Source organism: Eschrichtius robustus, chromosome 5 (assembly GCF_028021215.1).
Source record: "Eschrichtius robustus isolate mEscRob2 chromosome 5, mEscRob2.pri, whole genome shotgun sequence".
NCBI classification, from domain to species: Eukaryota; Metazoa; Chordata; class Mammalia; order Artiodactyla; family Eschrichtiidae; genus Eschrichtius; species Eschrichtius robustus.
Genome location: NC_090828.1, coordinates 137,041,373 through 137,068,883, shown reverse-complemented (window position 1 = coordinate 137,068,883; position 27,511 = coordinate 137,041,373). Strand labels below are relative to the sequence as shown.

The following is a 27,511-nucleotide window of genomic DNA, read 5'->3' as shown; positions in this document are numbered from 1 at the left end:
AGTTATCTTTGAATTTTTACCGTTTACTAAATTCTAGATATGAAAATCGTTTGACAGAAGTGTCCAAACAGATTTAAACACCTACTTAGTGTGATTGCTTTTGTCAAAGTTCCATCAGGTTTATGCTCTAGTTTTGTTTTCCTCTTGTGTAGTAACCCAGATATTTGTTACATCATAATGGGATCCCTGTACAGAAAGGCCTCAGTTGAGAAGGGAAACCTGATATTAACCCTAGAGCATTGATTTTCAAGTTGAGGGCATAAGAGCTATATTAAAATCACCTAAGTGGCTTTTTCTAAGTGTCACTTGCTTTCTCCAGGCGAGATTAGATATTGAATTCACCCATTGTTATTAATAGGAATGTGTTGGATCAGGGGAAAAGCCTGATAACCCCAAGCATAGGGTTTTCACCTGCAATGAATGCCCGTTTCCAATAGAATGCCACCCTTATTTTCTCCACACATGACAGTGGTCTCAGAATTATAAAAAGCAGAATCAGATGATCGCAGCCTACAGAAAACAGGGATTATCTTTGAAAATAGCCCCAACTTATGATTTCTGCATTATGTTTTTCCTGAAGTTTTTTTTTTCTAAATAATTGAGGATGTATGGCCCTTTTAATTAGGAAAAACTGAAGGTATGATTCATGTGTGTGTGTGGTTACCATCTGATGCTTAGCTACTCTGCCAAACACAGCTGCTTTTTTATTGGAAGCATAATTTTCTCCTACCTTTTATGGGCACAGTGAAAACACAGGCTTAGTCACTTTTCCCTCAGCACCCTCTCGACTGACTGCTGATGGAAAATACATCATGCCAGCTTCTCTCTGCGTTAGCCAGCAGAGGCCATCCTCGCTGGTCAGACTGGGCATCTCACCCATCATCCTGCAGAAACTTCTCCAGCTGCCTCCCTCAGAAAATATCTGGGCCCGGGGGGGTTGCTGCTTACCTTTGGCGTTCAGTGTGCTGCACCTTGGGTAACGTGGTGGCGTCCTCCCAGTCTCTAGTGTTTGCGTGCCTGCCATTCGTATGACTTGGGTCTTTACAGATAGAATTAAATTTGAAAACTGTATGATCATTTTGATTTTGCCATAAAATATTATGCAAAGTCACAGGACACTCAGAAGACTTTAGAAATTAAGTGATTTTTTAGAGAAGGCCTCCTCATAGATGAGGAAACTAAGTTGGAAATTAAAATGACCTTCTCATTACTTACTAGCTACATAATTACTAATTAGTTAGGGGCTCCTGAGAAGAATCTAAGGTATTTGCCATTTCTGTATTCAAATTTTTGTTGATTTTTTTTTTTTTTTTTTTAAGTTTTCTCCTTTAAAAAAAAAGGTCTCCAAGAAGCCAGGTCAGGGGAAAAGGGCCTAGTTGCTGATGTTTTTGATGAAGTATTAACGTTGAACCCTGCTTTAACAGATAGCAGTGTAAATATATCAGTGGATTATTGGATTGAAATAATTCAGTTGAACCATAGGTACTCATCTTTTCATTTTTTATTTTGATGAAAACTAAAAATCCAGGCTTCTTATTACTGTTTGCATTCTTAAGATTGTTGCTGGCCAAGAATGTTTTGGCATGCCAATGAAAGCATATGAGCAGTAATGTAATTGGATTATACTTTTTGTAGCTAAGGTGGTGCCTCAGCAAATCACACATACTTCTCCTCGGATCCAACCCGATTACCCTGCAGAGAGGAGTAGCCTGATTCCCATTTCCGGACATCGAGCCTCTCCAAATCCTGTGGCTATGGAAACCCGAAGTGACAATAGGTAGGAGGGAATGTGCCCCATCGTGGCACGAATTGTTTTGATTTTTCAGTGAAACCAATTGTCCCACAAATATGGCATGTATTTCCTTATTTTCAGTTTTTCCCCCTGAAAATCTAATACATTGTGTAATTTCTTTAATTTTATGAAACTGTGCTGTATTTATTCATTCTCCTTTTGATGAGTGTTCTAGTATCTTTTTTTTGACTTGTGTACTTCTCTTTTTAATTTATTTTGAGCCATTTTGAGTGTAAGGGTGGCAGCATCGTGACCCCTTATCCCTAAGTATTTCCATTTTCATCTCTAGAGAACAAAGCTGTTCTTACTTAACCACAGTACGGGTATCTGAAACGATCCTTTAGCTTTCCATTCTCTTTCATACTTTGAAATTTTTGAAGAGTATAGATAGGCCATTGTTTTTGCAGAATATTCTTCAATTTGGGCTTGTCGGATTGTTCCTCGTAGTTAGATTGAGGCTGTGCATTTTTGAAGTGAATACCAGTAGGTGATATGTTCTTCTCGCTGCTATTACATCAGAGAGCTCATGCTCTCCCTTTGTCCCATTAATAGTTATCTCAACATTAATTACTTAATGAAGGTGATGGCAGATTTTTCTGCTGTAAAGGTGTACTTTTCTTTTTTGTAAATAACTAATTTGTGTGGAAATACCTTGAGACTGTAAGTGTCCTTGTAAGCTTTCACTCAGTAGTTTTGCTTCTATTGACGATTCTTGGCTGAATCAGTTGATGGTTGCAATGTGATGGTTGCAAGATAGTGACTTGTTCGATCATTTCGTTGATATTTATCAGTTGACATTCTGATGTAAAGAAAGTTTATCTATCCCCATTTATTTATTTTGCTGTGTATTTTATTTTTGAACATCTGCATGGGCTCATGGATTTGGTTTTATTTATTCATAATTATAATCTATTACTGTCATCTATTTCGATTCTCAAATTGTCTCCAGGTTCGTCCTTGGGAGCCCCTTCAGACTAGTTCCTGGGTTTTGCTATGTCCTGGTCATTCTAGCCCTTCCTTACTTCTCACCACATTAAGATACTTGAAACTCTTCCTGAACTTGGTCCCTCTGAGCCCTGGAATCTGCCATTTCTCCAAGGAGCCCTGGTTCCTTTGCATCATTTAGAAACTAAGATCTAGCCATTAGCTCTGTTTGTTGTTACTGGATTGTCACTTCTTCTAGGCCCTTTCAGCAGGCAGAGGTAGGAAGTATATAACATTTTACAGACTAAGTACATTCTGGTATCTCTGGTCCAGCACCATTACCTCCCCCATTCTGTATTTGTATCTCCCTTCTCCCACCCCACAGTGAGAACCTGGTGGAGTGCACATGAAGTAATTTCAGAATTGGATCATTTTTAAATATTCTTGTTTGATTATTGTGGTGTATAAAAATACTTATTAGTTTTTTTCTTTTCTTTTTTTTTTTTTTTACCAAAGTACAGTTGATTTACAATGTTGTTAGTTTCTGGTATACATCAAAGTGATTCAGTTTTTTATATATATATATGCTATACAGTAGGATCTTGTTGTTATCTATTTTATATATAGTAGTTTGTGTCTGCTAATCCCAGACTCCAAATTTATCCCTTCCTGCCTCTTTCCCCTTTGGTAACCACAAGTTTGTTTTCTATGTCTGTGAGTCTGTTTCTGTATTGTAAATAAGTTGATTTGTGTCATATTTTCAATTCCACCTGTAGGTGATATCATATGGTATTTGTCTTTCTCTCTCTGACTTACTTCACTTAGTATGATCATCTCTAGGTCCATCCATGTTAAAATATTACTCTCTCTGGGTCTGTATCCTTTGATATAATTGTTTGGGATGCAATTTGGGAAACGTTAGTATGGCAATTAAAAGTAAAAAGAGTTTGTAGGGGATGGGATCATTTGAAGGGAAAGAAGAAAAACCATTGTGGTTCATATTATCTGTGTTCCATCTATAGACCATCTGTTCCTGTTCAGTTCCAGTACTTTCTGCCAACGTACCCACCTTCTGCATACCCACTGGCTGCTCACACCTACACCCCGATCACCAGCTCTGTGTCCACCATTCGACAATATCCAGGTATGAGCCCCACTGTTAAGATGACTTTTAACATTTTAATTTTTGCATGCAATGAGATAGAAATTGATCAGTGAATATTTCTAGTATAGATTTAATTACTCTAGCTTCTATTTTCAGATTCAGATAAGGCTGAAATCTGAAGCTTTAAGGTTGTAAATCACCATCCCTGACATCTAAAAAAGTTGTTACTTATTAGTGATAGTAGCATGATTTTATCCCACCCAGAGGATAATTATGTTAACAGTTTTTGTTATCCCTTAAAATGGAAGTGCAGTTAAAAACAAATAAAGCTGTACTCTTACGGGGCTTCTGTTGTTTTGTGGGTTATTTGTTGTGTTTTAATGTTAGTCCAGTTATGCTCAAAATTCACTATCCAGTCTGGTGAATAGTGTTCTTTTTGCCAATCCAGAATAAACAATACTACTTAAACCTCAGGGTTTGTATAGTCTTTTCCTGTGAGACCCTCAGCTCACTTCAGGCATAAGAAAGCCAGGTTGTCAGATTGTGGCCATTGCCTGTCTGCTGTGCCGTCCAGGACTGCAGCTGCGCCCACATGTGGCCATTGAGCATTGAAGGGGATCCGGCACAAAGGAAGAACTGAATTTTTTGTTTTACTTAATTAAAATGAGAGAAATTTCAAATATGTTTGGGGCAACTTAGTGATATGCAACTACTTTTTCCAAAATTGTAGATTTTATGGAATCAAGATACAAATCGAATATTTCTGAAATTTAGTCTCTGAATTGAGACGTATTTTAAGAGTAAAATGTACCCTGAATTTTGAAGACATAATATGGAAAAGAGAATGTAAAGTATGTTATTAATAACTTTTATAGTGATTATATTTTGAAATGATAATTTTTGGATATATTGAGTTAAACAAGATATGTCCTTAAAATTAATTTGGCCTGTGTTTTACTTTATTAATGTGGCTACTGGAAAATCTAAAATTGCATGTATGACTTATATTTTCGTTGGGACAGTGCTAGTCTAAAACTTTCAAACACTGAGGTTTTTTTAAAATATATATATAAATTTATTTATTTTATTTATTTATTTTTGGCTGTGTTGGGTCTTCGTTGCTGTGTGCGGGCTTTCTCTAGTTGCGGTGAGCGGGGGCTACTCTTCATTGAGCTGCACGGGCTTCTTGCAGCGGCTTCTCACTGTGGAGCACGGGCTCTAGGTGTGCAGGCTTCAGTAGTTGTGGCTCTTGGGCCCTAGAGCACAGGCTCAGTAGTTGTGGCGCATGGGCTTAGTTGCCCCGCGGCATGTGGTATCTTCCCGGAACAGGGCTCGAACCCATGTCCCCTCCATTGGCGGATTCTTAACCACTGTGCCACCAGGCAAGTCCCAATACTGAGGTTTAAATAGCTTTGAAAATAGGTTCCTCCATCTCTACATTGTTCTATGTGTGTGTTTTGATTTTTTTTTTTTTTTTTTTGCCGGGGGTGGGGGGTGTTTGTTTTTCAAAACTTTCTTTTTAAAGGAACTTCATAATGGTGTTTTTTTAATTTATTTATTTATTTATTTTTGGGCTGTGTTGTTGGGTCTTTGTTTCTGTGCGAGGGCTTTCTCTAGTTGCGGCAAGCGGGGGCCACTCTTCATGGCGGTGCACGGGCCTCTCACTGTCGCAGCCTCTCTTGTTGCGGAGCACAGGCTCCAGACGTGCAGGCTCAGTAGTTGTGGCTCATGGGCCTAGTTGCTCCGCGGCATGTGGGATCTTCCCAGACCAGGGCTCGAACCCGTGTCCCCTGCATTGGCAGGCAGATTCTCAACCACTGTGCCACCAGGGAAGCCCATAACAGTGGTTTTTTATTAACAGTCTTATAAAGTAGAATAATGTTTAATTGATTGTTGCCAAAAGTAGGATGCAAAAAGTATCATAGAAGCATGTTGACAATTAGGAAGTAAATTTCATGCGTGTGTGTGTTACACTAATTGCTGAAAATTCTTAAGTCTCTGTATCAGTAACAGCACTTGCCTTCAGGTTCTCTCCTTCATCTACTACCTTGGCCAATTGATAACTTGTATAACAGTGCAGTCATTTTGCTTTTCTGGAGAAGGTCATTCATGACCACTGTGTATTTCTCTGAATGCTAGCCAGCTGAAAAGGGCATGCAGAGTCTCTCTTGACCTAGAATCAACTATGCAGACACTGTCATTCTATATAAACCTTTATTGTAAAAATCCATCATAAGAGCACTGTCTCAAGTGTTGGGGATCCTGCCTGTCATCTGTTTCTCTACATTATTCTCCTTTCATCACTGCCGTAGCCCTGAGAGATACTAACACAGAAAAATGAATAGTACGTTCAATACTTTATTTCTTCCAGGATCAAACTGTCATTGTTGGTGCAGATGAGAGGTAATATATTATCTCTCAGACATGTGAATCTAAACATGGATGGACACAAATGAAAAAATGATTTAGTAACCAGCTTACAGTATCCTATTGAATATTTATTGAAACCCTACTTTATGTAGGGTCCTATGCTAGGCTCTATTTTTAAAGTTGACTTTTAAACAGCTTTCAACAAGCTTAGAGTCTAGTAGGAAGATTAGACATGAAGAGATACTAGAATATGCTAAATCTCAAAAGAGGGGCTTGAGCAAAGCCATGCTGCTTCTGAGGTAAGAGGTTATTTCTACTTGAGGAGGTAGGGTTGGAGGTCAGGAGTGATTTCCTGAAGGAAGTGACATTTGGAAAGCATCTTTCAGGAAGTATAGGGCAGAGCCGTAGTGGGTTTGGAGAAAAGCACTTTTCTGTCTGTGAATAAAGTATTAGCTAGACTATGTGGTCAGAGCAGAGTGGTTTGGTTTGGGCAGGAGCATAAGTGTGAGTGAGAACACAAAGTGTGAAATGAGATTGGATCTTAACAAGGCTTGGAGTGGTGACTAGACTGCAGGTTCAACAGCAGGCAAATGACCAAAAACTGTTATTTAACAGAAATAGCACAGATACACTTCTCAGGAAGAAGCTATAACGCTCTGGAAATTGTGTATGTATGTATTTTACAAAGGAAGAATTATAAACCGTGACTATAAATTTACATGTACTAACTTTTCACTATACTTTTCTTATGCATAATAATAATTTAAACCTTTATCTCTATGGTTTATAGAACGTTTTCAGTCAGATTATTTTTTAAAAATTGAGGTATAATTGACATATATTAGTTTCACATGTACAGCATAATGATTCAGTATTTATATATATTGCAAAATAATCACCACAAGTCTAGTTAACACCTGTCACCGTACAGGTAAAGATTGTTTTTCTTGTGATGAGAACTTTTAAGGGCTCCTCTCTTAGCAACTTCCAAATATACAATACAGGATTGCTAACTATAGTCGTCATGCTGTACGTTACATCCCCATGACTTATTTATCTTATAACTAGAAGTTTCTACCTTTTGGCCACCTTTACCCATTTCGCCCACTCTCCACCCCTGCCTGTCACACCCACCAGTCTGTTCTCTGTATCCAAGAGCTTGGTTTATTTTTGTTTTCTGCATTTTAGATTCCATATATAAGTGAGATCATACGGTATTTGTCATTCTCTTTGTGACTTATTTCACTAAGCATAATACCCTTTAGGTCCATCCATGTTGTCACAAATGGCAGTATTTCGGGTTTTTCTTCTTTAATGGCTGAGTAATATTCCATTATGTGTGTATGGATATATATACCATATCTTCTTTATCCATTCATCCACTAATGGACACAGATTGTTTCCATATCTTGGCTATTCTAAATAATGCTGCAGTGAACATGGGGATACGTTATATCTTTTTCCAGATTGTTTTGATGACTGAGAAGAAAAGTCCTTTGTTTGTTTTCTTTCCACAAACAGTGAGAAATCCCTTCTTTTTTTGTCGCTTCCTGGGAATGTTTTTGTTTTCAGTTTTGTTGTTTGTTTGTTTTTAATATACACAATAGATGATATGTTTGCCTGATAGATAAAAGGACAAGTTAATTCTCTCTTCAGTGCATATTTTGGAATTTAAAATTCGCAACTACTGTATTTCAGAAGTGCCTGTGATAGTGGTTCTATCAATTAAAGCAAAGACTCTTGACCTGGAGGCATGGATGTATCTCAGAAGTTTTATATTAATTACTTACATAGTTGCCTGGCTCACATTCGGCTTTTAATAAATGATCGCTTTTTTCTCATTTTAATGCTATTTCTAGCAATCTGCAGAGAGATCGTATCAAATTGGTGGAAGTAGGGGGGAAAAAACCTCAACGTATAGAGTTTATGTAGCACTTTTTTTTTTTAAACTGGGGGTTTAGATCTTGAACAGTGGAAAAATTGTTTTGATTTGAGTGTTTTTCTCCTTATGTGGACTGTGCTAATCAAAGCTAACATCTTTGTCACTTTTTGCATCATTTTTAGTTTCAGCTCAGGCTCCAAACTCTGCCATCACAGCTCAGACTGGAGTTGGGGTGGCGTCCACCGTCCACCTGAACCCCATGCAGTTGATGACAGTGGATGCATCCCACGCTCGACATATCCAAGGGATCCAGCCAGCACCCATCAGTACACAGGGGATCCAGCCAGCTCCCATTGGGACCCCAGGGATCCAGCCAGCCCCCATAGGCACACAGGGAATTCACTCAGCAACCCCAATCAGCACCCAAGGACTTCAGCCTGCACCGATAGGGACCCAACAGCCTCAGCCTGAAGGAAAGACTTCAGGTAATTTTAATTTTTTACATGGAAGTTGGTGTGGAGGGAAAAGGTACACAGGGTTTGAATCATGATTCTGCTACTTGCTGGCCTTGTGGTTTCAAGTAAGCTTGCTAGGCCTTAATTTTCTCTTTGTAATATGAGTTGCTTAGAACTTACCTGTCAGGGTCTTTGTAAGCATTAGAAGCTACGTACATAAACAGTCTAACATGCATTTGCACATGGGGAGAAGTGGTCTAAAAGAGCTCTTAGTTGAGAGAGTACATTCACCTTATAAGACTAACGTTCTCATTCCATTTCAAGATTTTCTTTTTCTTTTTTCTTTTTTGGTCGTGCTGCGCGGCTTGCAGGATCTTAGTTCCCTGACCAGGGATTGAACCTGGGCCCTGGCAGTGGAAGTGCGGAGTCCTAAGCACTGGACCACCAGGGAATTCCCTAAGATTTTTTTTGGAGTTGTTTGTAAAGCTGTAAAGATAGACTGGAATGTTGGTACCATTATTAGGAATTGAGAGGTGGTGGTATTTCACCAAAAAACTGTAGCAGAACATTTCTTGCAGTATACTATATATTTTATGTATCTTATCTTACTTATTAGTAATTATGACTGTAGAGCAAAGAAAAGAGGTTCTTAATGGTGCATCAGTAGACTTTGTAACCTCTCCCACTTTGCCATCTGCTTTTGTCCTTATCCCTCATCTTCTTGACATTGGACAGTCCTAACATGGATACTCTTGATTGTGGTGGTCTGATCGTTGTTCTTTGTCTTATGTGACATTTTAGTAATGTTACTTCCGTTTCCTTCTCTTCATTGCTCTTTCCTGTCCTCCAGCAGTGGTGTTGGCAGATGGAGCCACAATTGTAGCCAACCCTATTAGCAACCCATTCAGTGCTGCTCCGGCAGCAACAACTGTGGTGCAGACTCACAGCCAGAGTGCGAGCACCAACGCTCCAGCCCAGGGCTCGTCCCCACGGCCAAGTATACTCCGGAAGAAACCTGCCACAGATGGGTGAGTAGACCCAGAAGTGCCAAATGTCACCTCTACTTCTGGATATAATTGGTGTAAGCAGTAGGCAGTAATCCAGTGCTGATAGCAAACTCAATTTCCTCCAAGATAACTTGACCGCCGGGTTATTCAGTAGAGCCTTGCCAAGCTCAGATTGCAGGATGGTAAGAATCCAGGAGTCAGTTGGGTGTCAGTTTGTAAGCATGTGTTGCGTATTACGTACTTTTAGGAGTTCTCTCTGGTTCTGAGAGTTTAATCCTAGAACCCCTAAAGTAACTTGAACGGAACTCTTCAGGCTTGTCTAGCTAGGCACAGTAATGTGTGCTGTGTGTTTTTTCCTCATTGTCCTAAATGAATTGTTGCTCGGGGCAAACAGTTTCCCAAGTGTATTAAGGGTCATATTTAGTAGCAAATAGTGTTCTGTGTTGTCATATAAGCTTCTGAGTTGGTGGGTCATAGGTGGGAAGGTATGTGCTCTGCCATAACAGAGACCAGAGTCTCTGTCTTAATAGTAAGTCCATGACACAGTAACCATATCAATGAAAACACAAGGCAGAGCTTGTAGTTAAGATGGCAGATGGACTATGCACTTCTAAATTTCTCTTCCTCTCAAAACCCTACAGAACTTTTAGTAAAGAGGCTTTTTAAAAAGATTGTAGGGAATTTCCTGGTGGCCCAGTGGTTAGGATGCCACGCTTTCACTGCCAAGGGCGCACGTTCCATCTCTGGTTGGGGAACTAAGATCCCACAAGCCACACGGTACGGCCAAAAATAAGTAAGTGGATAAGTAAATAAATACATATTTTTTTAAAAAAAGATTATAAACCCACAGGGATGGGGAGAATAGGAGAAGACACAACAGCAACACGACTTTGAAGCTGGAAAGCAAATAGGCAAGTGCTCACTCGCTCCCTTAGCTGTGAAAAAGGTGAACGTTAAGTCTGCAGAGAAGAACGCTGAGAACTATCCTTGTTTAAATTGTGAATCTCCGAAAGGACCAGGAGCAGGAAGAACTGGGGGTAAAAGGCTGGGCTGAAATCTGTCTGAAAAGTGGTTAGAGCCCTGCCTTTCCTTCTCTACCCACACTGTTGGGTGCACTGCCCCTCCTCTCCAACCCCAGTGAACTCTGTAGATGGTCCACTGGGATTAGCCAGCACATTGAAGGGCATGGTGCTGTACCAAAAACGGATTAGGTGACCAAGCCTGTGTGGAGTGCTGAGACTTCTCCCTCGTGGCTGACACGACCCTGGCAGTTGAATTTAACTCTGTTGGCAGAAAGTGAGAAGATGGCTGTACTCTCCTTCTAGGGTCCATTGCAGCCCGAGGGGAAAGAGCTAAGGACACTGACAGTAGGGGTTTAAGGACACTCAGGACAGGGCTCTGATTGCCCTTAAAGTAAACAAGCCCTGCCACAAGCTCAGAGCTTCCAACCAGCCTTTTAGTCCCCCCCACTCCTCATCATGAGCGTGCAGCCAAGCATATCAGGTATCTGAGGGTTCTTCTAACAATGCAAGATAGAAGCCACAGTGAACACACTGAAAAAAGCAGCTTGGAAGATGCAGAGGCTAGGCAAGGAGAATAAAACTAAAAACAAAACATAAGAACACATGAACAGAGACAAGACACTGTCAGTACCATCTTCAAAGGACAAAAAATAACTGCATCCATGAAACAGGAAGGCCGTGCTCCACAGAAGGAACATTCCGAGAACAAGAATGTGTCCAGAAATCAAAAAGTCAGTAGAAAACTTGAAAAGTAAAACTGAGGAAATCTCTCAAAAGTAGAGCAAAAAGACAGAGATAGAGAATAGGAGAGAAAAGACCAAAAACTTAAAGAACCAGTTCAGGAGATCCTGCCTCCAAGTGATGGGGTTTCAGCAAGACAGATGAGAGAAGAGGAGAGGGATGACTTAAAAATAATTCATAGAAAATCACCAGAACCGAAGGGTAGGAGTTTCCTGATTTAACGAACCATGAAATGCTCGGTACAGTAGATGGCAATGGATGCAAACTGGCACCAAGATAAAATGTTTTGAAATTTCACAGCACTGGACAAAATGAGATCTGCCCCTTCTCCCATGCTTCGTCACCTCCAAAGTCCCTTCTGCTGTGCCCTCTGAGATCGTCTGTCATCATCTGAGTCCCCTGTGGCCTGACCTCTTCTCTGAGCATGGCTTCTTGCTTTAATTGGAACCTGGCTCTTCTTTGGGGTCTCGACTTCCTCGACTCTCCCCAGGGTGGTGGCTGTCTGTCCCTCCCCATTCCTTCCTGTCACTGGGCCTGGAGGTGGGGTAGCTGTCCTCTTTGGGCCTCACTGCCACTTTCAGGCCCTTCCTTCTCAACAGCAGACATGCTTCCTGGTCTGTATTTAGATTTCATAAAATTCGCAATTGAAAAAGTAGTTTCACATAGCCAGGTTAATCCAGACACACTGAAAAGTTTTCCAGTAACTGAATCAAATACCGTTTTTAAATTCAAATTAGTTTAAATGAAATATTGTTAAAAATCTTGCTCGTCAGTTGCACTTGTCACCTTTCAAGTGCCTAGCCCCATGTGGCTGGTGGCTACCTTGTGGGACAGATTCAGGTTTGATTTGGGGTCTGTGTTTGTCCTTCAGAAGGTACATAGTGTCTGGCTGTGTCATACCGTCCTCAACTTTAATGTAAACAGAAATGATTTCCCAGCTCTCTGGCCTCTCAGTTGCTTGAACGCATCCTCTGCATCCGCCCTCCCTCAGCAGGGCACACCCATGAGTGCTAGCACTCCACGGCACAAAAGCTCAGCAGCTTTTTCTGTACCCTAGGGTCCCACAGCCCGCCTCTCTTTCCATGTCCCTGGCAGCGACTCCCAACCAGACCCAGCTGGGAGCCTTCAGTCTGTTGGTCCTTACCACCCTTTCACTTTTCCTCACTGCCTTCCCTGGCCTCGTTGTCTGCTCTCCCTGGTTCAGAGTCTGTGGTCCGTTGCAGTCATTTCCTTGCCTACAGCCTCAGCTTCCCTGTCCTCCTCTTCACTTTGTCAAAATCAGAGTTAAAATCCAACGTTCTGCCTAAGTTGTGTTGTGCCGCTTGCCTGTGTGTAGCAGAGTGTTGCCTCGTCCTGCTTAACCTCACACACCTCCCCTGGGACCTCACAGCGGGCCAGCACGGTCTGCTCTCCTTGACCATTCCTCCAGACACCCGTGTACCTCTGCTGCTTTCCAGACTTCCACGCCTCCTCTCCCACGTCCACTTGTAGCTAATGAATGTGCCGCCTGCTTTTTTCTTTCTGCTATTTTCTTGGGAAAATGGAAACAAGCAAAAGAGAAGTTCGCAAACTAGCTATCACATACTTACCTGGCTGCCTGTCTCCTGCTCCGCCTCCATCACTCAGTGGCGGGCTCAGCACTCAGAGGTGAGCTCTGGGGGCATCTCTCCAAAGCACCTGATTGCAGCCTGTCTCACCTCCGTGAGAACAGTGCCCCAGCTCTTCTGCCTCTCTCCTCCATCAGTTTTTTCTTGTTAGTGGATCCTTCACATGAAAAAGTATAAACTTGTTGTCATTTCTTCCACTTTGCTCCGCTCTCTAACCCATTTTTTTGCTCCTGTTTGCAATGAAAATGAAGGCGTTGTCTCTATTTGCTAGCTCCACTTCTTCCAGTCTCTCTTTCTTTCAGCACTTCCACTGAAGTGTAGAAAACTGCACAGATAATGTATGTACAGTGTAATGAGTTAGCACAAACGTATAACTGCTGTATCGGTCAAGAAACAGAACATTACCAGCACTTTCTCCCAAAGATTACTAACCAGTTTTTCTTTTTACCCTGTGGATTTGTTTTGCCTCTTTTTGAGCTCCCGTAGAATCATATACATTTTTTGTGTGAGTCCGTCTTCTTTCACTTGGTTTTGGGAGATTCATCCATGTTACCGCATATAATTGTAACTTTTTTTATGGTTATATAAAATGCCCTTGTCTGAGAATACCATCGTTTAACCATGGATATTTGGGTTATTTCCAGTTTAGGGCCATAATGTTACCCCAAACATCTTTGTGCATCACCTTTGATGCATCCATAAATGCAGTGCTGTTATGCACCTCGGAGGGGATTTGCCAGGATGTGGGCTGTGCTCATTTTCAGCTCCAGCAGGTAACGCCAGCGTTTGTCCAGGTGTCTGTACCCATTTACACTCTCACCAGCAGTGGGGTCCTCGCCTTCGTCATCATCGACGCTTGTTATTTGACACTCTTTTTTAAGTTTGGTCATTCTGTGGGTTTATAGTGGTGTATCTCTTTAGGGGTTTGGAGGGCTTGTTTGTACTGAGGGATGGGGGGTTGAGTGGTCTTGCTTTTTTGTTTATTTCTTACTTTTTATTGTGGAAGGTTTAAACATACAAATTTGAACATCTGAATTTATACCCATCATTCAACTTCAGTTATTAACTTATCAGTTCATGTTTTATCTGTATGCCTATCCACCACCTTCCACCATATTATTTTGAAGCAAATCATAGGGAACACGTCATTTTGTTTGTATATATTTGTATATATTTCAGCATGTGTTTATTGAAATACATACTATAAAAAATGTAATAACCCCATAATGTTATCAAATATTTAGTCATTGTTCAAACTTCCAGTGATCTCAAATGTCACAAATTTTGTTTTGTTTTATATTATTTATTTGAGTCTGTATTCTGATAAGGTACACACATTACGATTGGTCGATATGTCTATTAAGACTCTTCTAATATATGTTACCTCCATTTCTTTTTTCCTTACAGTTTGTGTGTTGAAGAAACTTGGTCTTTTGTCCTGCAGAGTTTTCCTCTCCCCTCCCAACTCTCTCCCTGACTTTGTCGATTGCATCCCCATTCTGTTAGTTCCCTAGGGCTGCTATAACAAATTACCACAAGTTTGGTGGCTTAAAACAACAAAAGTTTATTCTCACAGTTCTGATGACTAGAAGTCTGAAATCAACACGTCAGCAGGGTTGGTTCCTTCTGAACACTCTTGGAGGATCCACTCCATGCCTTTCTTCCAGCTTCTGGTGGCTGTTGGCAGTCCTTTGTGTTGCTTGGCCTGTGGATGCGTCACTCCAGTCTCTGCTTCCATATCCACATGGCCTTCCCTCTGTGTCTGTGTGTCTCAAATCTCCCTCTCCTTTCTGTTAAAAGGATACCCATCATTGGATTTAGGACCTACCCTAAGTCTAGAATGATCTTATCTACTTAATTACATTTGCAAAGACCCTATTTTTTTTACATTCACAAGTACCAGGGATTAGGACTCGGATGGATCATGTTAGGGAACACAGTTCAACCCACTACCCCCATTGCCTAGTTTCACTTGTTATTCTCTCCTCCACATTTTCTCTAAGTTGTTGCTTGAATGTAAAGGCTTGGTTAAATTCACTTTTTCTCCCCTTTTGGCAAGACTCCTTCATAAGTTGGTGGTTTAGTCTTTTTATCAGGAGAAGTATGCTGTGTGGAAGTCAACCTTTTTGAGATGTTAGCAGTCTTATGATCAGTGTCTGCATCCATTCATGATTTGGCATTGCAAAGTGGAATGTTCTAGCCGTTTTGTCTCAGACCGACTCTTCTAGCATTTGCTTGCACCACTCTGCCAAAACTAAGCGTGTCAAGATCACTTATGACTTCCACATTGCTAAGCTCCAGTAGTTAGTTGTCAGTCGGAGCCACGCGTGGCCTCTCTACTGTGTGACACAGTTGATCACTGGCTACCTTGATCAACTGTTTTCACTCAGTTCCTCAGGTCAATATAAATACATAGGTACAATAATGATTATAACTGCTAAACAGATTTAAATTTTATTTTATTTTTTAAATTTTTTATTGTTTATTTATGTTTTATATATTTATTTTTGGCTGCGTTGGGTCTTCATTGCTGTGTGTGGGCTTTCTCTAGTTGTGGTGAGGGGGGCTACTCTTCGTTGCAGTGCGCGGCCCTCTCATTGCGGTGGCTTCTCTTGTTGCGGAGCACGGGTTCTAGGTGCGAGGGCATCAGTAGTTGTGGCGTGTGGGCTCAGTAGTTGTGGCTTGTGGGCTCTAGAGCACAGACTCAGTAGCTGTGGCGCATGGGCTTAGCTGCTCCGCGGCATGGGGGATCTTCCCTGACCAGGGATTGAACCCGTGTCCCCTGCATTGGCAGGCGGATTCTTAACCACTGCGCCACCAGGGAAGTCCCTAAATTTTAATATTAAGTACAAAGGAGATGTGTAGGTAGAAGGTAGAAGAAACAGGTAAAAGAGTCGCAATGGTTGCTTCCTGAAGAGAGACGGGCAGGAAGTGGGGAGGCAGGGGGAAGGGATCTGCTGTATGTTATTAAAAGCATTTTAGTACTATTTGGTTTTTTAAATAATCTGCCTTCATTACTTTGATAAAATTTGAAAATCCATTAAAAAATACCTAGCCATAGGTACACTTAGCAAATGTGTAGCTCTTGTCCTTTAATGCCGTCTGGGTTTGTCTCTTTACTCTTTCAGAATGGCAGTTCGGAAAACCCTCATTCCTCCTCAGCCTCCTGAAGTGGCTAGCCCTCGAGTGGAGAGCTCTATGCGGAGTACGTCTGGGTCGCCTAGGCCTGCAGGGTGAGCACATCATTGAGGACAGAAAAGTCTAATACATGTCGCAGACTTCACATCATTTGCCTCTAAAAAGAACCACTAGTGTGTGCATCTGAAAGAACCACTTTCTAGCTATGAGATCTGGACACGTTTCTCAACCTCTCTGATCCTTATTTACCTCATTTATGAAATGGGCATACTTATAACACCTGCCTCATAGGCTCCTTGTGTATTTAAACCACTTAGAACAGAGCCTGCCTCATAGTGAACACCCAGTTATTGTTGCTATCGAAAATGGCATCATGACAATAGTTAATACATTCTGTTTTCTTTACTCTTTATCTCCTTAATTCTAAAAGTAATATTTTGGAAAAGAAAATGAAACAATATAAAAATATTTAAGGTATAAAGAGAAAATCGTCCTATTCTCCACCCCCCACCTCTCCAGTCCCACTCCCCACAGTAATATTGATTGGTTAAAGTTTTGTTAAGCATCTTTCCACGTCTTTTTCTACATACACGTGTAGATAGGTTGATAGATTCTTAAAAACAGGATTTTGTTGATTGTTTTATATACTGCATTTTATACTTATATCCGTAGTAGCTTACCATGTTAATATATTTAGATCTACTTCTTCATAAAGCTTCAAAAAAAAATTTATGAATGCCATGTGTGTGCCAAGTATCATTTTAGAATCTGGGGATATAAGAGTGACTGAAATAAAGTGTCCATTCTCCTTAAGCTTGCTATCTAGTGAGTGTAGAGAAATAATAAATATGTGAAGAAAAAGAAAACAGTGTAAACGGAATATAAGGGATGGGAGGAAGAGGTGATGACTTATAGAAAGGCCTCTCTGAGCAGAGGCTTTAAGAGCATGGAGGAATAAGCCACATGCTCCCTGATGTCAGACTGTGTCAGGCAGAGGAAAGAGCAGGGACTAAGACTTTGAGGCAGGAGTATTTGCAGTCACCACTTTGTGCATTAGTGCAGGAATGTGCAAATAACCACGTAAATGGAAACTGTGCATGGTTATTTATAATTGTTCTGTGACCTTAAAAACATTTGTGAAAGTATCAAAAATTCTCTTAACTGTCAGTTAAAATACATAGGGAAATGAAAAACATAGTAAAACTAAAATTTACTTAGTACACTGGAATTTGAACATCAGAAGCGCTAAGAATTAAAGTATTTTATTTCTTTCTAAAAGCTAATGAAGTGGGAATTCCCTGGCGGTCCAGGGGTTAGGGCTCCACGCTTTCACTGCTGAGGGCCCAGGTTCAAACCCTGGTCGGGAACTAAGATCCCACAAGCTGTGAAGCATAGCCAAAAAAAAAAGAAAAAAGAAATAAAAAAATAAAAGCTAATCAAGAATACAGTTGGCCCTCTGTATCTAAGGGTTCCACATCTCAAGCATCCACAGGTATCCATGGATTTTGGTATCCGCGGGGGTGGATATTAAGGGACGGCTGTAGTTGGAACAGTGCTTCCCTTATTCACATTGAATAACTTATGATACAGAGAGCAAGAGTCCTTCTATGCTTTGGTGAATTGTCATACTCCTTTCTAAGTTTGGGTCTGCCATGACATTTTATCCTGTCTTTTTTTTCTTTTGGCTGCATTGGGTGTTCGTTACTGTGAGCGCGGGCTTCAGTAGTTGTGGCATGTGGGCTCAGTAGTTGTGGCGCACGGGCTTAGTTGCTCCACGACGTGTGGGATCTTCCCGGACCAGGGATCGAACCCATGTCCCCTGCATTGGCAGGTGGATTCTTAACCACTACGCCACCAGGGAAGTCCGGCAGGCAGATTCTTAACCACTGCGCCACCAGGGAGGTCCCTATCTTTTGTCTTTTCAGTGTTGTAAATTATTTCCAGAAGTTCCTTAATGTGAGGTGGTTGCCAGCATCACTCCCAGGGACATCGTTATCCTTTTATCAAACCATCTGCCTTAACTAATCCTTGGAATCTGGGTGCACGTTCCACGGCAGCATCTTTATCTGTGCTGGCAGCTTCACCAGATAGCTTACATTAATCAAATTAATGCTGACTGTTGAAAAAATGAATCCAGCCTTTATTGGCTGTAAAAGGTTTTGGTTTTTTGGTTTTTTTAATCCTCCTTGTAATTTCCATCTTCTTTCAAGGTGGCAGTTAATTCAACACTTTGGTCTGAGTGATTGGGTTGTTGTGGGGTTTTTTTTACAGTCTTCAATCCAAAATGGAAGTAAATACTCCGTTTCACTATAGTGGCTTACTGATCCTACTGCAGTTTCAACTAAAAGATGGTATGAAGTGACTTTACCACCTTTTTTATATTCATTGGACTTTCTCAGTGTGGTCCATGCCATAGCTTTGTACAAGCCTAGGTCTCATCCTAAATTATCTTTGCTGTTGCCATTTTCAGATCTTCTAATCACATCCCATTTTACTTCTAGATTTGTCACATTTTTTTCCTGCGTTTTCATCGCTGTTGGCCAGTTCTCTTTCAGTCTTTGATTTTTGTAAAATTTCACCTGGATTTATCACTAGGAAACTAGACAGCACAACTACACACTTTGCTGTCTGCATGAACTGAGCAGTAGATGTGCAGTCATCAACCAGTCAGCAACATCCTGCAGAAGAAGTGATGTGCGATGTGCATGTCTGTGAGTTACAGAGTGATTTGTGGACTGAAGAGCTAGTAGCAAAGTTTGCACTTTGTGAAGTTACTCACAGTTAATAAATATACTCTAGTAACTGGAATTCGAACAGTGTTGGCGGGGGACTTGGGGAATACAGTTACACGTATGTATGTGAAAGTCACACATATCAGTGTTGTGCGAAGTAAGCACTGTCTGTGTATTAGGAATGAACAAGGAGCAGCAAGGGAGAGCAGCCTAGAACGAGGGGCAGGGTTGTACAAAATGGTTCAGAGATAACAATGAGACCCAGATTATGTATACAGGGCTTTGTGGGCCATTCAAAATCTTTTGGATTTTGTTGTGAGTGAGACAGGAGTGCCATCAGAGGGCTAAGGCATAGGAGTGACATGATTTGACTTATTTCTAAAAGGATTGCTCTGGCTGCTGTGCTGAGAATCAACTGCAAGAAGACAAGAGTGGAAACAGTGAGACCAAGTAAGAGATGATAAAACCTTAGACTCTCTTAATGGCTTGGACCAGCATGGAGGTAGTAAAAGTCTTCAGAAGAGTTCAGGTTCGCAATATGTATTGAAGGTACAGCTGTCGGAATTTTCTAACTGAGTGGAGAGAAAGGGAAGGAGGCAATGATAGCTACCAATTTTTGCCTGAGCAACTACAGATAAGGAATTATCCTTTCTGAAGTGAGAAATAGCAAGGGGGAAATCAGGAGTTTACTTTTAGATATTTTAGTTTGAGATATCCAAGTGGTTAAACACACCCAAGTGGAGATGTCACGTGCATAGCTGGATATATATTTCTGAAGTATGTACAATTCTGGAATTGAAGATGGAGGTCCATGCTGATGATTAAGATTTGGGAATTAAAGCAGGTACCGGCATACCTTGTTTTGTGGCGCTTCACAGATACTGCATTTTTTACAAATTGCAGGTTTATGGCAACCCTATATCAAGCAACTCTATCAGTACCTTTTTTTTTTTTTCAGCATTTGCTTACTTTGTGTCTCTATGTCACATTTTGGTAATTCTCACCGTATTTCAAACTTTTTTGTTATTGTTATATCGGCTATAGTGATCTGTAATCAGTGATTTCTGATGTCACTGCTGTGAGTCCCTGAAGGCTCAGATGACGGTTAGCTTTTTATAGCAAAAAAATATTTTTTACAATTAAGGCGTGTATATTGTGTTTTTTTAGGCATAATGCTGTTGCACACTTAATAGACTACAGTATAGTGTAAACATAACTTTTACATACACTGAGCAACCAAAAAATTTGTGTGACTCGCTTTATTATGATATTCATTTTATTGCAGTGGTCTGGAGCCAAGCCTGCATTATCTCTGAGGTATGTTGTATGTATGCTTTAACACCATGAGAGTGGAAAAGCTCCCATTGACAGTGAGTATAAATAGAGAAGTGGTACAAGGACCACACCTTAGGACATAACCATCTTTAGAGGTCAGGAAAGTGCAAAACCAGAAAAGGAGACTGTATTCCTGTACTGTGTGATGTTCCCAGATAGGCTGGTGCCATAATTAAGTCCTCAGTTAATGAACATTTAAGTTATTTCCATTTATCACTGTAATAAACATTACTACAGTGAATCTCATTATCTATCATTGAGCCTCATTGCAAACATTTCTCAGGGATAGATTTCTGGAAGTAGCATTGATGGGTCAAAGTAAACGTGCAGTTTAAATTCTGATTTCCAATCACTCTACCTTTTTACATCCCATTTCCTGCACATTCTTGCCAACACCAGATATTAAATTTTGCAAACGTAATACACTTATTTTCAGTTGTGTAAGATTTTTTTTTTTAAAACAAAGCAGCATATGGAGTTACTTTTAAAGTGGTAGAAAAAAAGTAGTTCATGAAGGTGAAGAGCACACTGTGATGTATCATTACAAAAGTTTATCCCTTGTGAGCAAAATGTGCAGAAACTTGGGTGAGGAGGGGCTGTTGCAGACTCTTTCCTGGGCTTAGTATGGTTCAGAGAAGCTGTGGGGTGGGCCCCACACAGGCACCCAGGCTGGCCTTTATTTGCAGTTGGCAGTCTGTTTCTGTGGCACCTGAAAGAAGAGAGTATTTGGATTGTGAAAAACAACCAGCTGAAAGAGCAGTTTTCCTACCCTCCCACACCCAAGGAGTCTCACGTAAACGGCTGTTTCTTGGACTAGCCCAACTCATTTACCGACGAGTAATAACAGAAGGATTGATGGGAAAATAAGTTTAAAAAGTAGGAAAAAAGCAACAAAATATACTAGTTGGTTCACTGAGAACACTCACCAGAAAAACATTTACAGGGGACAGATGAAATTTATAACAGAATATTTGACTGTGAATAGAAATTACTTAACAAAATAGCCACCACTTTTATGAAACATAACACAAGGATGAAATAACAAAGACTCCCAAGAATAAATGAGAAAACATAAAGAGATGACACATGAGTGGACAGAATTCAGTAAAGACCTAGAAGAAACCATCACAGAATGAAGTACAGTTAAAACAAAACAGTGTAGGCATAGAGGATGGAAATGAAAAAAGTAAACAAAAATTTTAAAAGAAACAAAACGAAAACCATACAGAACACGCTGTGATACAAGTAAGATCAAACATATACATGTCAACGTCTCTGAAATCAATATATAACTTTAAATTGACTGCATGTTAATATCCTATCATTAAATAATGTATTTTTAAGTTGTTCACAAAATATTGGTGTATTGTATGGTGTTGGCAACTTAGATTCAATGAAGTACTGAAATAGAGTGGTGTTGTGTTGAGATGGTAGTGGGTAGAGTGAAGTTGCTGAGTTGCATTGTACATGTATATTTTTAGTTTTATAAGAAACCTCCAGGGCTTCCCTGGTGGCGCAGTGGTTGGGAGTCTGCCTGCCAATGCAGGGGACATGGGTTTGTGCCCCGGTCTGGGAGGATCCCACATGCCGCGGAGCGACTAAGCCCGTGCGCTGCAGCTGCTGAGCCTGCGCTCTGGAGCCCGCGAGCCACAACTACTGAAGCCCCCGCGCCTAGAGCCGGTGCTCTGCAGCAAGAGAAGCCACCGCAATGGGAAGCCTGCACACTGCAGCGAAGAGTGGCCCCCACTCGCCACAGCTAGAGAGGGCCCGTGTGCAGCAACAAACACCCAACACAACCAAAAATAAAAATAACTAAATACATAAATGAATAAAAATAAATTTATAAAAAAAAAAAAAAAAAGAAACCTCCAAACTGTTTTTCCAGGGTAACTGGACCATTTAAAATTCATACCTGCAACATAGGAGATCCTTTTATTATACAACCCTGCTAAACTCATTTATTAGTGTTAGAAGGTTTTTTGTAGAAATAGTTGCTCCACATTCTTTCCTGCACTTGGTATCATAGGGTATTATATTTTCACCATTCTGATATGTGTGTGATCGTATATCATCAAAGCTTTCTTTGCATGTCTCTTAATGGCTAATAGTGTTGAACATTTTCTTGTGTGCTTATTAGCCATCTGAATATTTTCTTTAGCAGATTGTTCATTATTCATGTGTTGTGCCCATTTTTAATGGGATTATTTGTTTTCTTAGTGTTGAGTTTACAGACTTCTTTATATTTTCTAAATATAACTCCTTTATTAAATATGTGTTTTGTTTTCATTTTTTTAACCATCTTAAGTGTATATTTCAGCGGTATTAAGCATATTCCCAGTGCTGTGCAACCAATCTCCAGATATTTTTCATCTTGCAAAACTGCAGCGGTATACCTGTTTTACAGCAACTCCCCATTGTCTCTCATTTCAGCCCCTGGAAACCACCATTCTGCTTTCTTTTTCAGTGAATTTGACTACTCTGGGTAGCGCATATAAATGGAGTCCTACAGTACGGTCACCCCTCGGTACCCTCTCGGGGCATTGGTTCCATGACGTGCGCCCCTGCATATATCAAAATCCATGGAAGTTCAAGTCCCTTATATAAAATGGCATAGTATTTTCATGTAACCTACGCATCTCCAGATTACTTACAATACCTAATACAACGTAAATGCTGTGTAAATAGTAGCTAGCATGCACCAAGTTCAAGTTTTGCTTTTTGGAACTTTCTGGAATTTTTTGTCCCTAAATATTTTCCATTCACTGCTGGTTGAATCTGCAGATGTGGAGCCTGCGGGTATAGAGGGCCGACTGTATTTTTGTGATCGGCTTATTTTACTTAGCATAATATTCTCAGATATATGCAGTATGTGCTTTGCAGATATATTTTTCAGTCTCTGCCTTGTCTTTTCAATCTCTCAAAATGGTCTTTAGCAAAGCAAAAGTTTTTAATTTTGACGAAGCCCTATTTATCAGTTTTTTGTGCTTTTGGTATCATACCTAAGAACTCCAGTCATAAAAGTTTTATAGTTTTACATTTTTACATTTAGATTTATGATCCTTGTTTAGTTCATTTTTGTATATGGTGTGAGGTTTTGGTCAATATTGAATTTTTTGCCTATATAAGTCCTGTTGCTTGGGGCCTTGAACTTGAGGGGTATTGTCTTGTGTTGCTTTTGATATTCTAAATTTTCAGCAGTAGTATGTAAATTTTCAGCAGCAGTAATATAAATCAGTAAAGCTTTACAGCTGTCAAATGAAATATTTTACTTAAAAAAAATGAGAAGAATTTGTAATGACATCGATGACTTCTTATAAAACTGAAAAAAGTAGAATATACATTTTTGAAGACTGTATTTGTAGTTACTTTAGATGTCTGGAGTATTTCTGGTAAAACATAGTGGAATGTTGTGGTGACCCTGGGTAGAGGGCTGGGTGTTGGAAGTGGAGGGGAGTTATTCTCAATTTGTATTCTTTTCGATCTTTTCCATGTGCATGAGTTTCCTGTTTTATAAGAAGTAGGTTTACAAATGACATATGAAGTGTGAGTATAGTTGTTACTAAAAAAAAAAAAAAAACCTCCTAAGGCAACATATGCAGTAATGAATTCTTGGAGGGAAAAATACACTAATGTAATGAAAATTGGTTGTCTTTCAGTGATGTGACTTTGATTTCTTTAAAATGTTCTTTTTTTTCTAAGTTAATTTTATTACTGCCTATAAAAACGATGGGGATGGTTCTGAAACTTGAATTCCCTTTAAAAGTTACCTTAAAGTTCAACTTTTAAAATCAAGGAATAGAGTTTTAGTTGTGCTGTGTGTTGTACAAAAAGAATTGGACAAATATTCACCTTCTGAGATGATGCAGGTTAAGGCAATTTTTTGTGTTTGCTACATCATCTTTGCTTTCGTGTTTCAGTGCCAAACCCAAGTCAGAGATCCACGTATCGATGGCCACTCCAGTCACTGTGTCTATGGAGACCATGTCCAATCAAAATAACGATCAGCCCACCGTTGCAGTCCCACCCACCGCTCAGCAGCCTCCACCAGCCATTCCAACTATGATTGCAGCAGCTAGCCCCCCGTCACAACCAGCGGTTGCCCTTCCAACCATTCCTGGAGCAGTTCCCGTCACTCCACCCATCACCACCATTGCCACTGCCCCTCCACCGCCAGTGGCTGTGGGCAGCAGTCTCTCCTCTGTTTTGGGCCCTCCTGTACCTGAGATAAAAGTTAAAGAAGAAGTGGAACCAGTGGACATCATGAGGCCAGTTTCTGGTAAGTTCATTCACAGTATACTCTTTGCTGGCAGTTGCTTCTTCCCCTTTTCCTAACTCTCCTCAGAGTCCAAACTCTTGTGTGACCCTCAGCCAGGAAGCCTGACACCTTGATGCCCATTTGAAATTTGTATTTCATTAGTTTTTAATAAATAGAAGAAAGCATTACGCTCCTTTTGAAAACTAAAACCATATTGCTGCCCTTTTGTAGTTAATTTTCTAACCAAAATCATGAAAAAGATTATTATTTCCCCAAGAATATCTTTAAACATAGCTTCTTGTATTCATTAAGAAAATATTGCCATGTAAAAGGGGTTCACAATACAATCGTAGCTAAGTGCTGATTAGTTTACAGTGTATTCCCTGCCAGTTTTTGTTGCCTTGTGTATGCAATAAAGTAAGATTTGTGTTGTAGAAAGTAGTCTCTTAATAAATTTATTTGTGATTAGTAAAATCTCAAAACTACCATTACCCCCTCCCTCTTCTCAACTCTAAACTTCTAGTTTGTAAAAGGCAGGTCACTATAAAAGTTTTCTTTTTGTTTGTTTGGTTTTCTGTTATTTTAATAACTTATGTGGAATCTTATTTTTCCTGACTACAAAAGTAACATTCAGTGTATGAAATTTATAAAATACAGACAAAGCCAAAGTGGAAAACAAGTCAGTTTGTCCCATAGTTACCCAGTATTACCCTCTTACCATTTCGGCATGAAGGCCCCCATCTCCCATGCCATCTGTTCAGTTATGAGGTGTGGTCATGCTATGTCTACAGTTTTTAAACCTGCTGTGTATTTATTTGCTTATTTATTTTCATTTTATTATGCCAGGAAATATCCTTCTATGGCACCCATATTTAGCCTCAGCACTTCAGTTGAAAGGTACTGTGGATAACCCTGGAGGGGAAAGGAAATGGTCTCACTTTTGCTGTTCATCTGCTCTTTCAACGTTCTGGATACTTCCTCTTAACCTCTCGGTACTAGGAAGTTGGCAGTAGTCCTTCCTCAAACTGTAAGGCTCTGCACCGGCCTTTGTCCTGTAGGGCTCGTCACCAGGCATTGATGATACAACCTTGTACAAAACAAGCACAACTCCATCCTGTTGGAGCTTACCTTCTAGCAAGGGCGACAGATGATAAAATGAAGTAGAGACAAAATATAAGGGAAAGTTAGGGCTGGAGCTGTGATTTTTAAGAACGTTTTAAAGGGAAGGCCTTACTGAGGAAATGATATTTGAGCAGAGACATTAAAGAGATGAAATGCTGGCCATGAGGATATCTGGAAAAAGATCATTTCAGACCAAGAGAGCAGTAAACGTAAAAGCCTGGTGTGCTCAAAGAATAGCAGAGGCAACAGTAGATGGAGCTCAGTAAGTGAGGGGAGCGGGATAGACAAGTTCAGAGAAACAGGGTCAAGACTGTGAGAGCCTGTGGGCCACTGTAAGGCCTTCGGCTTTGCTGAGGGAGGTGGGAGCTATTAGAGGGTTCCGAGCAGAAGAGAGACTTGAGCTCACTTCCATTTTTAACAGACCACTCTGGCTGCTCTGTGGGAAAAAGACTGGGAACAAGGGTGGAATTAGGGAGGTGTGTTTAGAGGCTGCTGCGTTAATTGCAGGGACCAGTGAAGGTTTCAGCCAGGGTAGTAGCAGTACCAGTAGTATGAAGTGGTGAGAGTCTAGATATATTATTGAAGTAGAACTGAGAGGATTTCTTTATTAAGATGGAATGTTGTGTGTGAGGAAGGGCATCAGAGGCAGCTATAAAGTTTTTGGTCTTAGTGTATGGAAGCATAGCGTTGCTGGCAGCTGAGGTAGGGGAGGGTGCAGGGGGGCTCCATTGTGTAGGGAGAGATGAGGAGTTAGTTTTTAATCTTATCCATTAAGTTAGATCTTAATGGATAAGATCATCTGAGGAATGAGCGCCGATAAAAAAACGGAAGCAGTTGTGAACTGAGCCGTGGGGCACTGCAGCATCTTGAGGAGGGAGAGGAGGCCGAAGCTAGCAAAGGAGACTAAGTGGAGGGGCCAGAGTGATCGGGACAAAGCATGGAGCATGAGGTCCTAGAAAGCCAGGACAAGGGTCACGACTGATGAGAGATCAAGTAAGGTAAGCACTGAGCAGGACCGTTGGATTTAGCAATACGAAGGTCATGCAGATCTTGAGAAGAGCAGTTTCCACGTCATGATATTGGCCACAGCATGATGGGGAGTGGGTTCAAGAGAAAGCTGGGAAATAACTATTAGAGACAGTGAGTATAAACAGCACTTGAGGAGTTTGTTATAAAGCGCTAGAAAAAAGAAGGGCAATATCTGAAGGGAAGTGATGCCAGGGAGAAGTTACTTTTAAGACAGGACAAATGAGTTTTGTATGTTAATGGGAGTGATCCAATAGAGGGGAAAGAAGTGATGATGCAGGAAAAAGAGATGACTTCCTGGAGCGATGTCTGAGGAGGTGAGAGTGGGTGGGACCTATTGTGTATGTGAAGGAATCTGTGTCTGCTGAAATCACAGAGAGAAAGGAAGTGCCTGGTCACAATGCATGTAAGTGGGTATAGCTGGTGGGAATTTATGGACATTTCCTTCTGATTATTTCTGTGTTTTCCAGTAAGATAGAAAGCAGGGTCATAGCTGAGGGTCAGGGTGGTATAGGAGGTGTTGAGGGTGAATGGACTTGGCAGATGCGGGAGGATCGTCCAGCAGCAAGGGCCTGCTCGAGGCCAGCGAGCGTGCTAACAGGACACCTGTGCCCGTTGCTGTGTGTTTTTCTCTGGCTACAGTCAGCTGCACAGGTGCAAACTGGTTGGAGAGTTGGATTTAGCCTGTTGTGCTTTTTTCTCAGTGAGTACAATGAAGCAAAAGAAAGGACAATAAATGAATAAAGTGAATAAAATTGATGGGAGAATTAAAACCCAGTGATATGAGAGAGTGGACATTTGAGGGATGAGTGACAGCAAATAAGTGGTATGATTAATGGATAATAGTTCCTAATGGGGTCTAGGAATTGTTGGAGGTAAGTTACTAAGAGAAGTGACCTAGAAAGATAGTTGAGCTCTCTTTGGGCTGGAAAGTCAGGTGCTAGAAATTGAGATGTGATGACAGAGTGAAGGGTATGACTGTTGGGAGTGGGTGGCTG

The 27,511-nt window shown here is 40.7% G+C and overlaps 1 protein-coding gene across 9 annotated transcripts in view; it reads left to right on the top strand.

Moving 5' to 3' along the window:
* SAP130 (Sin3A associated protein 130) overlaps window positions 1–27,511 on the top strand; it is a 72,285-nt gene that overhangs the window by 22,446 nt on the left and 22,328 nt on the right. For 7 of the 9 annotated variants that reach the window (XM_068545321.1, XM_068545323.1, XM_068545322.1 and 4 more), the window contains 6 exons: window positions 1,636–1,777; window positions 3,739–3,860; window positions 8,256–8,558; window positions 9,379–9,556; window positions 16,034–16,138; window positions 24,028–24,386. In XM_068545321.1, the coding sequence (XP_068401422.1) occupies window positions 1,636–1,777; window positions 3,739–3,860; window positions 8,256–8,558; window positions 9,379–9,556; window positions 16,034–16,138; window positions 24,028–24,386 (1,209 nt within the window). The remainder of the gene's footprint in view (window positions 1–1,635; window positions 1,778–3,738; window positions 3,861–8,255; window positions 8,559–9,378; window positions 9,557–16,033; window positions 16,139–24,027; window positions 24,387–27,511) is intronic. The other 2 variants (XM_068545326.1, XM_068545319.1) reach the window with 1 other exon arrangement.